Source organism: Mchenga conophoros, linkage group LG9, assembly GCF_057382185.1.
Source record: "Mchenga conophoros isolate Kocher_MC1m ecotype Shallow Benthic linkage group LG9, M_conophoros_male_GT1.1, whole genome shotgun sequence".
NCBI lineage: Eukaryota > Metazoa > Chordata > Actinopteri > Cichliformes > Cichlidae > Mchenga > Mchenga conophoros.
In genome coordinates, this window is record NC_140534.1 from 29,770,015 (window position 1) to 29,782,968 (window position 12,954).

Consider the following 12,954-nt stretch of genomic DNA (forward strand, 5'->3'; position numbering starts at 1 on the left):
ACTTTTAAGAACTGGCTGCACTAAGATCAGCGTCCTTCCCTACACCCAGCTATTGGACATGCGTATTGGAAGACATAATTAGGAATTTTAATAATTTTAAGTCATTCTTAAAGCAGGTACACAGCTGTGAGTGAAATAGCTCATAATTCTCAAATATAACTGCTGATAGCTTAGTATATTAATTCTAAAGTTTAAACTTTCTAACGGGCAGCCTCAGAGACACCGATGCCTCCTTTGAAGTATAGCCTGAGATATCAACCACAGCACAGCGATGTGCTTTTTCATAGACCGGCTAATTCAACAGATTTAAACATAGCAATTGACATTTCTAAGAACAGCAGTGTGATGCAATGAAATGTAACAATTAGACTACAAATGCTCCACTGATACGAGATACTACATCTGCAGCACAAACAGACAATCGAAGATACACTGTGAGCGATTTACTTACATCCCCTTAGTATTCATAGTATACTTAGTTTAATACGGATTACATATTTTGGAGGGTTTATGTTTTGTGCAAGCACATGAAACTCTACACGACAGTGCATGAATGTGTCAACCCCCACCTGCCAGACTTCCAGGTCTCTGCAGTGTAGCAGTAGCGTAGAGTTCGTGGGAGATCTTGTACTGGTCAGAAGCGTGATGAGCTGCCAGTCGTTTGGGAGACAGAGTTGCATAGCTCCCTATGCCTGAACTCATCTGCAGAGACGAGAGTTGCTGGATTGAATAGTTAAGAATACTGAGTGTGGCAGCCAAATATGTAACAGCGGGCATGGCTCGTGTTTCAGTTTGATTGGTGTGGATAAAAAGTTTTTGTACTGACATGTTTTTAAGTTTACATTGCCAAATTGGCTTTGTTCAAATGCAAAACATTTGGAAAAGGGTGTATAAATGCAAATGTCCAATCATTTTAGAGTCAAGGATGTAATTTACACAACAATCTAAATATATAACTAAAAATAATTGCCCTGCAGCTGCCCTGTGTTATTATTTGTGTGACCAAACATCTGGTAGAATGTAAATAATATAATAGTAACACCAGCCATATGGTTTTAATGCACTGTATAACTACACAGTGTCATAAAATTACACTTACAACAAATAACACAACTAACAATTACACATCTGTTCAATCGTTTAGAAAAACATAATCACTACTGTAGAATCAGTTAAACTGTAATGTAAATGTATAACAATAATATAATATGTACAAAATGGATACAATAACTAAATTCCTCCAAGCAATCTGTGATTACAGCCACTGTGAAAGAGGTGAGGAGAAAGCTAACACAGCTTTAACCTTATGTACACACAAACTGGATATGACACATTCCCACAATCAAAATAATAAGTATTTCTATGCATTAGTGTGAGACACCATTCAGTTATATAGCACTTGTCTAAAGTCCTTTCACTTTGCAGAAGTGAATTTATATTCCACTAAGTGCAGTTGCATTTGCATTCATTATAATATTGTATAACCCGTGGTAATTTTAATGGACTTTAAATGTATGCTTCACATAAAAATCTTCTCATTTTATAGTCTATTATCACAAAATACATTTCCTTTCTGTGTGTGTCCACATTGTATAACTGTTGAACGATCTACCTGGTGAAGAGGGGAAGATGTGGAGCTGGCCCCTCCCCCTCCTGCTGTGGAATTAGGTGGAGATGCCACCCTCAGGGGGGAACCGCCCCCTCCTGCTGTTGTCACAGCAACTGTGGTGCTGAAAGACAAATGAACAAAGTAGCATGATTTGTTTGCGCGCATATATATATATATATATGTATATATTCAAATATTCAAACAACTGATTGCTCTTCATGTTTAAGAACAATCATTTGTCATGTGTCATGTACAGGATATGTTTTTATATGCTGGCATAAAGAAGCTGACAATCAACTTGCAAGACTTAAGTTTAACTTTTATATTCTTTTCTGTTTTTTTATTCTATTGCAAACCATCATCATGTGTTTAGCTTATTCTCAAGCTATTTTTCAAGCCTTTTCATTATTCTAATACGGACTGTATGTCAGTATTAGCAGCAGTATATGCTCTCTACCTGTATGATTTGGCCAATCGATTAGCAGGAGACTGTTTGGGAGAGGAGGAAGAAGAGGAAGGCAGCCGCTGAGTGGTAGCGTATCCTTGTGCATCAGAGGCTGATCCCAGACGTTGAAGTTTACTGGGGGAACCGGACCCTGAGCCTCCCCCTCCTGACAGAGGGGAACCCTGGGCAGGTAAGGTGGCACTGGAGTAGTAGATACCTTGGAAAAAAGTGGAGGGAAAACACCTTAATGAACATGTAAATGTTACAGAATGACAGAGAAATGTGATCAGCCTGATAATAATGATGTGAAATAGATTTAAAGTGGGTTTTAAAAAGCTGGAGATTTTCTGTGGCTGATAACTTGGTAATATGCCAAAAAAAAGATTTATAATAGCAAAACACTGGCACAAAGGTCAAAATTTAGATTTTATTTTAAGTGCATCAGTGACACTTTACTTAAAAAAGCTGTTTGCATATATACTGTATAATGCTTAGAATTTTAGATTGGACACATTCACAGACATTTGCCTGGATATGAGCACACTGGGTATCATTATCAGTGAGTGATCAATTTTAACAATTAAAAAAAAAGACTAAGTGAGGATTTCATATAAATAACCCATAACTCTGACCCCAGATCAAGGATGCACTAATAATATAATAAAGCTATTCATACTGCACATTCTAAAAATATTCTCTTAGTATCATATTTTTGGTTTCTTGGTTCTTGGTCAATGTCTCCATATGTCATTTGACATATCAACTGTATGTCAGGCCTTGTCATATTATTACATGCAAAGAAATTGGAGATGTGATCAGGCTTACCTGACCCCGGCCCAGTTTGTGATTGTTGCTGCTGGGCTGCACGGCTTGATGTCACCTGAGGGGTTGTGAGGGGAGACAGAGCAACTGAAGATTAGCATGACAGGGAGGTGATTAGTTTGTGAGGGTAAACTTGAGAAGAGTTGAAGGGAGAGACGGAGTTAAGAAAATAAATGGGATGAAACGGAATAAAGAGTAGTGTTCATGAAAAAAAAACTTTTATGCACAATGAGATCAGTCGAGACTTTGAGGGTTTTTGAATGAACTTAGGGAGCGCTAGTAATGAAATCCCCACAGAACACAGAGGGATGACAAAAAAGACGCACAGAAGCCGACAACGAAGTCCTCTGAGCTCAGCTGACTGAAATCATTTCTTGTAAAGCCTTGTCGCACCATCTATTAAAGGTAGAAAAAGTTATGTAGTCAACTGTATAGTCATATTTTATTATCTACAATCCGTTATATTAAAATCCCGATGTTCACAAACAATTAACACAACTAAATCTATTATTATAAACTAGTTAATGTTTAACATCTATTTACAAGGCAATTTTTTAATGAGAACAGTGGACCTACAGCTTGGATGGCATTATGCAGTGAATTCCCAACAGATAAAGAAGGTATGTGAGTCAAAGACAGAATATGAAAAGCCTTTTTACTCCACAAAACAGGCTGGTATATCCATATATATTCCCCTTATTCTCCCGAGACTGTAAAGGGAGCATATGTCAGACCTTGCTGAGCCTTATATAGCCTTGTGTGTAAGTTTGAGCTGTAAAGGTGATTCAGATCCATTATTACTAGACTGACACGGCTTCAGATGTAGAAAGCCATATTATGCAATCATGCAGTTACTGAGTCACTTCGGAGGATTCTCAGTACTGTCTATACAGTAGTTTGGCTCAAACAATCTTAGTAACTGAGTAATATATAGATGCATATCTGAAAAGAGAGATACAAAATGTATATAAATATATATTTACATTTAAATGAAAATGCATTACTTGACATTAATGTATTCTGCTAGTCCTTAGAACATTTACTTTGTCTGTTATATTTTACTGAACAGCAAAAATAGACTAAAATGCATGCAGTTAACACATGTTACACATTATGAAGCGCCTTGAGGCGACTTATGTTGTGATTTGGCGCTATATAAATAAAATTGAATTGAATTGAATTGAATGTTCTGATCATTTGATAACCAGTAGCTCACAATAGCTGAACACACTCTGGAGCTGTGTTTGTATTGAGTTGTGCTGTTTGTATTTGCAGCTGCAAAATTGTGCAGAGAAACAAAACAAAACAAACAAAAAAAGCCCACTTGCTTTCTCAGCATATCTACCACAAATAAATGTAGCAGCATGCACCTGCATGCAATCTCCCTTTTGTTTCCAGTGGCTGTCTGGGTCTCTGGTTATTTTCCTGCTTTGTGATAAGGGCGTGTATCTATTGAGGACAATGCAAGGTTTGAAAAGGGGTTGTGAAATTTACAGTATAATTTGCTGGGGGGGATCTTAGAAAAAAAATACCTGATGCACAGTTTATGGAAGAAAACAGGCAGGAAAGCAAGCAGGTGACACACAAAGAGTGAAAGAACGTATAATTGGTAAAATGAGGATTGCACTCTGCAGTAGTTTGTATCAACATGTGTCTTTCTACATATTACTGGATAAATATGGAATGCCATGGGGCTGGCAGGATGGAGCAGTTGTTCCTGCAGCTCCATCCTCTTCCTAAAAATAACATTTTTAGGAGTTGCAGATTTGCTATTTAAACTTAGTAGAAGAGTTGTGCACAGTTGTGCAAGTGGTCAAAATGGGTCTTCCAGTGATTCAAATGTAGAGTGCTGGAGCACTGGAACTCCGACAAGCTCACAGGACTTCACAGGGAGTCAACCTACAGCACCCAAATCCAAATCTGATATGAATTCTAATAGATGGGGCTGAAAAATTTCCCCCCATCTAATATATATTAACTCCTTTTAAAACACAGAATATTTGTTCTTCATCATGGAAATAATGTTTTTTTCTAAAGAAAACTTGATATTGTGGCAGGCAGGAAAGTAAGCAGGTGACACACAGAGTGAAAGAACATATAATTAACATTTGTAAATAACTTAACAAATGTCTCTAAAATTGAAGATTTCATGGTTTAAATAAATATATGAATCAAATGTTGTGTTTATTTGTAAATATTAAAGAATATTGAATTCTAACACTGTAGTTGATGTATGTGATCTAAATATTTTGTACCTCTAAAGCTTTCCAAGGATGAATTACTAAAAGTACTGTAGAGGTCCTTTGTGTTAGTTTAGCAGATTATGAAATCTTGAATGACTTAAAGCTTATGAGACGAAGGGAAGAGCTTCTGTTAATGGTGGCTAATAGACTGTGTTCAACACTACAGATGTGCTACAATGATCAAGACACAAAGTGAGGCCTGAAAAGTGTAGGAATGAGTAAATAAATCAATGGGTGAATAAATAATGAGTAAAAGATGAATTGTTGGCTGAGGTAACAAACAGATAGAAAGCCTGACACACACTGCGAGGGAGAGCACTTTCTCGATCTCACTCCGTGTCATCTTGCAGTGCTGCTCTTTCTCTCCTCCAGTAAAACATTGGGATGTTTGAGGTGCCATGTATCCATGAATTATTAAAATCTGGCCTCTCAGGGTTATAAATATCCTACAAAAAGAGCAGCAACATGCTAGACCTTTTACTTTCTCTCCCTCCTTCAGATAGTCACCATGCATCCACGTAAAGAAATGCAGCCCCCGCGTGCACACACACATACCCAAGCGCACACGAATGGAAGAAGATCAACAAAAACATACATGTACTACCCATGCATGCAAGCTGCACCTGCCTATCTAGCAGCACTGGCATGCATAAAGCTATTCATGAGCAGCAAGCTCTGTTGACAGCACTAGCCCCATTACACTGACAAGCCAAAAACATCAGAGGGGAGGATACACACACAGAGAGATACACACTCGCTCACATGGACAGAGATGGTGAGCAGAGAGGACAGGGAAGGAAGATGAGAGGAGGGGAAAAGAGGACAAGGAACACTGTAGAAAGAGTAAACATTCCTTTTTCCTAATCTGTCCATCCATCTATATCCCAGCCTATCAGTGTTTCTCTCTGTCTTTTCCTCCTGTTTCTTATTTATTAAGGCAAGGCATCTAAGCTTTATCTGAAACTAGCTTTGGTGTGACTGCAGGGGATGTGAATAAATATATTTACAAAAAACACTTCCTACATCATTTTCTTTCAAAAGACACATGAACATAAAATAACAAACCACAGAAATGCACGTGCAAACTGACAGAGGAGAAAGCAGATACCAATTTACCTTTAGTACAAAATTCTGCCCAAAGACTCAGAAACATACCAAAAGCCATTCACGACAAAGTACGACTATTGTCAAATAATTATCTAGTTTAAAACGATTCATTTAAACTATTTGATCTCATTTTGTATTCATAATTATCTGTCATAAATGGAAGATTTATACCAGACGCTGGCTGCTTCACTGATTAAGCAGATCAGTGGGTTTCTGTTTCATACAACATGTGTGTGTGTGTGTGTTTGCAGTAATACTTAATACTGATATGTTAAGAATATGGAAATTCAAAATAATTGGCAGCTGCAGGCTAGAAAGTAATTTGATAGATTTTCTCTCTATCAGCACACTGCTGTGGTTAATGTCTTTGTATCCATGTAGCTTTATTTTAAGTCTTTATAAACAAGACACTTGCAGAGATTTCTCTGTGTGTATTTAATTGTACCCCAATTTGGGTCTGTGAGCATCTCATAACCTGTTTTCTTCTAAACAACTTGCCTATGTCTATCATCACCTTCACACTAGAGACAAAATGCAATGGGCAGCTTGAAAAGGCAGAACTGGACTAAAGCACTTCAGCGGGGCTAATGAAATAGGATTCTGTACAAATATGCACTTCTACCCTGATCAAATAGACTCAGTTATGGTGTCAAACAAATTCACATTTGCTAAGAGCACTGAGAGCCAGAGTTACATGTAGCTGGATAAGCGCTATGCAACACAGTGCCTAAAAAAAGCCAGTAGAGGAAAATGAAGGGCAATGTTCGCAGAGTCTCTGAAAGAAAAAATCAGAGCGACAAGAAATCCGAAGACCAGCATCTCTCAACACTATAAGTACTTACAAGTTTGCATAAGCAAATGGTTTTAATGCAGCTTTACTAAGAAACTGAGGAAAACGCACTTCAAATTAGTCACCGTCCGAGCCAAAATCCATACTAAAATGTTGTGACCACCAGCCTCCTAGACAAATGGAAAGTTTCTCACAACACACATTGTGGTTTGCACAGATAGCCAGTGACAGAATTGCTCTCGGTTTTGTTCTCATGAACACTTATACGCTCAATATTCTCTTTGTTCGGAAGTATTTCCCACCTGGTTGTAGCTGTGCACAGCTCCTCCAACTTGCCCGCTGCGCTGAGGAGTTGCTGCAGAGATGCTGTCGCTTAGGGCGAGGGTCTGGTTGCTATGGTAGCTGGCAGAGTACTGGAGCGAAGCCTCCGGGGTGGAGTTGAGCTGCAAGGAACTCTGGGAAAGAAGAGCCGGTCCTACCAATTGAGAGAGAGGTGGCGTATGGTTGTATAGAAAGGGGGTTGAGTTGAGTTTGTGACAGAGCAAGTGAGAGCGTGAGAGAAACAGATTAAGAGTGAGTAAGAGAGGGGGTGTGAAATAGGGAAAAGAGAGAGAGAGAGAGCAAGCAGCAATTTAGAGCAGATAGTGCAGCAGTGCAGCACTCCGTGAGTTGGAGATAGCATACATAATTTATTAGCAGAGGAAGACCGAAACAGAGGAACAGAAAGAACTGGAGGAGAAGGAGGAGGAGCAGGGAGATAGAGAGGATGAGAAGAGGAGGAGGAGGGCTGAAAAGAAAAAAGTTGTAATAGACGGAACACCTTGTTGGCTTAAAAAAAACTTTACTCAAGGCGGACCATGATGGTCTGGTCTGGAATTAATTAGAAACATTATTTTATTTTTCCAGTAGTTAGCTGAGCTTTGAAAAACAATGAAATTTGGCTTCAAACACCTAAAATGCCAAACCATCTTCCAAAGGGTTAGAACAAAAGACTATGTCGACCACAATGACTTTTGTTACACGCACACAAATTCACCGTCTGCTTCAGAGCATCACTACTTCAACCACCTGATGAAGTCGCTGCTGTGTCATCAGATAATAATCCCTTCTCTTTGATTCCGATGCTGTGCACATAAAGCTGATATTGATCCAAGCTAAGAACATCATAAGACAGTTTTTTAGATGGACTATCTTCTTAAATGTCTATGAAATGATGTGGTGAACCAAAAGCAGTGGTTACAAGCCACAAGCCAGTCGGCGGTGAGTGCGTAGTAATGTAGGTTTTCCATATATGTGTTTACGTGTGCTCTATTAAGAAGTAATTAGTTTCCTCACATTTTCATGATATGGCAAATAAATAATTCATAACATGTACGTTGCCACTGTAGGTTAGAGATGCCAGACATTGCTTAGTTGCTGCTTAGTTGATCTGCATCTGTGCCCGAGCTGGTAGAGGTAATATTTAACAAATTTTTTAATGCAAATAAATATCCAGTATGCACACTAATACTGTATCTTAGTGTATATAAACATATCCAATCTTTTTAAAAAAAAAAAAAAAAAACAGCCCCATTGAACCAGCATATACATATTATCAAATCATCCCATCAAAATATAGAAGTAAAGATTCTGATGAACAGGGTTAAAGAATGTGGGGATTTCTTTCTGTTTCTCTCTCCCAATTTCAAAAGTTGAACCATCATGGATATGTCCTAATAAAGCCTACAATAAGTGTTTTCCCCTGAGCTTACTGACTCGTTAGTTTCTTTTCTCACTTTAAAGAACAATGGCCCGTTATTATTCTTCTCCTATATCTATTTGCTTGCTCACTCCATCTCTCTTGCTCGCTCTCTTCTCCCTGAATCCTTCCCTCCCTGTGCTGTGAACCAAGATCAACTCCTCTGCTTCTCGCCTTCACAAAAGACTTGCCTTTTCTCATCTTGATTCATCCCTCGCTTTTTATGAATTATTAAACAGCACTTTGTGTTACGCAGTTTGAGTGGGAGCTCCCAAACTCATCATCCCTCAGCCTTGGTGTTTGTTACATCGTGTGTGTTACGTGACAAAAAAATGCATATGGTTGTTTCTATGTTCAAACATGTGTTGCGAAATTTGTTTTTGCTGGATGGTCAGAAAATAGCAAAGTTGACTGATTATGAAGTAGCTAATAAGGGTTTATTAAGGGCGTGGTATGCTTGCACACATGTGACATTAAATGTGCAAATGCCTAATACGAGTGAGTGTATAGTAGCACATGCATGTGTGAGTAACAGTGGGTAAAATGAAAAACACTGGTTGTAGGGTTCTAAATTCTTTTGTGTCAGTATTGACTCTCGTCTCTGTTTTGATATGGAAATGTAAGTTCGACTCTTCTGATATAAATATTTCAAATGCTCAGTCAAATTATGAGCATCGTATTCTTACTGCAGTCTATGAAATACTCACTCATGCACACCTGACATACACACAAAAGGGTCATTAAAGATTTTAGGAATGCTGGATTTAAAATCGCAATAAAAACCTGAACATTACTTTTTTTTAAAAAAAGAATTAGTGCGTCTGTGTACAGTTACTTATGAGTTGTGTTGCTCTGTGCTGACACTTATGTTCACCGACAAAAAGCCTGTTTAGTAGAACCTTCTGGTGAAGACAGCGACATTTCACTACAGTATGTATTTACTGCTTAGCTATTTGCAGCACTCTTTTTTGGGAAAGAATCACACACACCTATTGAAAGATATCCACAGCCACGTTGTTAAGCTTGTGGTAGAAGCCCATTTGCAAAATGGGAAAAACAGCTGGGTGTGGGACACCCATAACAAGAGTGCTCACAATGAGAGAGCCATCTATTTGGACAGGGACTTGGGCGGTACAAAAACAGTAAGGATCTAATGATCTGGCACGTCTTGTAGCTGTTCGGCATATGCTTAAACAGATAATCCATATCATATTAAAGCAAACCAGCAATTATAGTAAATATACCAAAAATAGCTTATCATGTCCAACTTTTGGTCAGACATGCCTCTTTGTGTGGATGCGTGTGTGTGTGCAAAACATTACATCGTTGTTCCACACTACCTAGCCCACATCTATCAGTTCCAGAAACCACATGCACTGCAAGATGTAACATGTAAGCTGACACACAGAAATTCACTGTGTATCACCCCTCACAGTGTGAGTTCTAAAATGCCATCCATTACTACAATATCAACTATCAAAAAGGTCAGCAGGCAATAAGTGAAATGGGAATGCAGTGTTCCAAAACCAATGACCTGCAAAGAAAATGCCAAGCACATTTAGCATGACCTTATACACGGGCTGCCTCTCAATCATTGTTGGAATTTCTTTATCAGAATCCAAGGTCCACAGAGCAATATGCTGCGTGTGTTCCTTAAATTCACTTAAAACGATTTGCTTTAGAGCAAATAATCAATGAGGATCTCAAAAATCTGGAATAAAGCTCAAGCTGTTTGCTGTGAGCAGAGGTCAGAGCTGTAATCATAGCAAAAATTAAATCTTAACAATAGGATTTGTGGCAATTATTCCACTTATCCAATGGGTGAGGGATAATTTTCCTCCTTTAATAAACAACAGTTAACAAACATTGGCTACCATTATGCTCACATATTTAAACTAACTACTGCTGCACTCTGTGAAGACTATCGCCACTTTTTAAGCACTGACTGTACAAACCAATTAAATGTGTTGTTTGGAAACAGTAACATGAATTTTGGTTTTGTGGCTTGAAGTGCCTGTTCAAATTTTTAAAAATAAATATGTGTGTAATATGTGGGTAATATGAAAAATTGAACCTGAAATGATCTTTTTTATGCATTTTTATACTCTTAGACTGAAATATTTTGTTTGAGTGGCATTTCTGCTAGAGTTGACTCTTGACTATAGCATAAAATAGACTAAAATAAGTATAATTTAAACAGACACCAAATATTTGAAACTATTTCCCCCTCACACACATGCACACATACACACACGATAATAGTGGCAAGTATACTTACGTTCTCCACTGTCTAGTATTCCTGATTCCTGAAGGGAGCGAATGCAGGAATCCACCAACTCCAGACCTGTTGTCAACTCATCCTCAATATCTTTCTGTCCATCAGCTGTGGGAGAGAAAAATGATGAGGGGCACATACAGGCGCAAAGACTGTGAGAAAGAGAGAGGTACGGGAAAGAGAGTATGAGGCAGAGAGATGAGATCTTTCTGGGCAGTAACCCCAATCCTTTCCTCTCACAGTGTGTAAAGCCTTACGCATTGTGACTTGGTTATGAGCCGTGGGACATTTTGATTATATGCTGGTAAAGGGCCCTGATAAGTCTGCCCTGGGAGCTGCCTAGCTGGAAATGAAGTTGCTGTTATAAAAGTGAATTTGATGCACTGGTAAGTATGTGTAAGTGCATTTGGGAATATGTATGTTGTGTGTAGTGAAAATGTTTGATTTTATTTATTTATGTTTTTTAAACATATGGGGTAACACTGTTCTCCCGGGCTAGCTGTGGATTAAAAAGGTGATACATGTTTGCAGGTGTGACTTCACAGATCGTCGGGATCCTGCAATAATCTATTTAGCTATCACAACTACCAAATCTCAATGATTTTGACTATGGCATACATGATTCCTCTAAAAACTAACACACAACAAGTTTCATGCATGTCTGAGACGTTAAAGTCAAAGTCACATTTAATTATATAGCACATTTAAAACAACAACTGCTGACCAAAGTGCTGTACATTTAAAATAATCAAAAGAGATTAAAACAGTAAATGAGGGTGACATAATTTAAGAAAAGAAGCATAACATGGGAAGAAATAAGGAAAAAATAACGTAATAATGAATTACCTTGAGAGTTCCAGCGAAATTGCTCATCTGAAGAACTGCAAGAGAAAGGATGTGGTTACCACGACGAATAAAAAGTAAAGTTTTAGTTAAGAGTAGATTCTTAAATGGCTTTTTCAATAAATCCTCCATATCACTGTGATGAGTGATGACAAGAAAAAAAAAACATGAGATGAGAAGCGCCACAGGTCACTTTAGCTCAACCTTAGACTCACCGTTCATTTGCACTGAACAGAGAATCTCTTTATTAAAGATGTGTCCCATTGTCCTACCCTCTTAGTGTATTTAGTCTGCGTTCCTATGTTTTACCTCTCTTAAGCCAAAATGATACCAGTGTCAGTTCTGTTTCTGTTCCTTTTGAGAAGAAGTTCACGTTTTACCAACTTTTAAAAATGCAACACATAGAGGGAGGAAATTAGAACAGAAAGAGTTTTGGTGGACAAAGTTTATGGGCTGAGAAGTGAATCATCAGCTTTTTCTCTTTTTTTTGGTAAATTTTAGTAGGAGAACAAAAACCAACTCTAGACAGCTTGTGTGTTGATGTCAAATTGTCTTTGTTTCTTCTTTTATTTTTCATCATAGCCTTGTTTGTCTGGAACCTAGAGTTTGCTATTTCTTGTTGGATTTATTTGTGTGTTATGGTTTGATCTCATGTGTACTGAAGCTTTTACTGAAATAATCTACTTTTTAAAACTTATCCTTAAGTCACACTTTGAGTTCTGCATTGATTGGTTCACTCTTTAAATCAAATCAAATCAAATCACTTTTTATTGTCACATCACATGTGCAGGCACACTGGCACAGCACATGCGAGTGAAATTCTTGTGTGCGAGCCCCACAAGCAACAGAGATGTGCAAACACAACACTTTATTTCCAGATGGTGTTTTAGGTAGACATACAATGAAATAATAATTATTGCTATATTTAATTTCAGTTTTTGTGTTTGCTTGTGAAGGCAGAGGGCCACTTCCCCCTGCCTCTACTCACTGTTATTGCTTGCTCAAAGGAAATTGTTGGATTTATATTGGAAGGTATTGCGATGTGAAGTGCTGTGAGATGACAGTTGTTGTGAATTGATTGA

General features: G+C 38.1%; 1 protein-coding gene across 4 annotated transcripts in view; it reads right to left on the minus strand.

The window, feature by feature from the left end:
* Window positions 1-12,954, minus strand: part of ctnnd2a (catenin (cadherin-associated protein), delta 2a) — a 268,465-nt gene that overhangs the window by 134,909 nt on the left and 120,602 nt on the right. For all 4 annotated transcript variants that reach the window (XM_085287437.1, XM_085287438.1, XM_085287435.1 and 1 more), the window contains exons 4-10: window positions 11,876-11,910; window positions 11,033-11,137; window positions 7,319-7,491; window positions 2,880-2,934; window positions 2,067-2,271; window positions 1,613-1,730; window positions 570-702 (exon numbers count right to left, since the gene is read on the minus strand). In XM_085287437.1, the coding sequence (XP_085143563.1) occupies window positions 570-702; window positions 1,613-1,730; window positions 2,067-2,271; window positions 2,880-2,934; window positions 7,319-7,491; window positions 11,033-11,137; window positions 11,876-11,910 (824 nt within the window). The remainder of the gene's footprint in view (window positions 1-569; window positions 703-1,612; window positions 1,731-2,066; window positions 2,272-2,879; window positions 2,935-7,318; window positions 7,492-11,032; window positions 11,138-11,875; window positions 11,911-12,954) is intronic.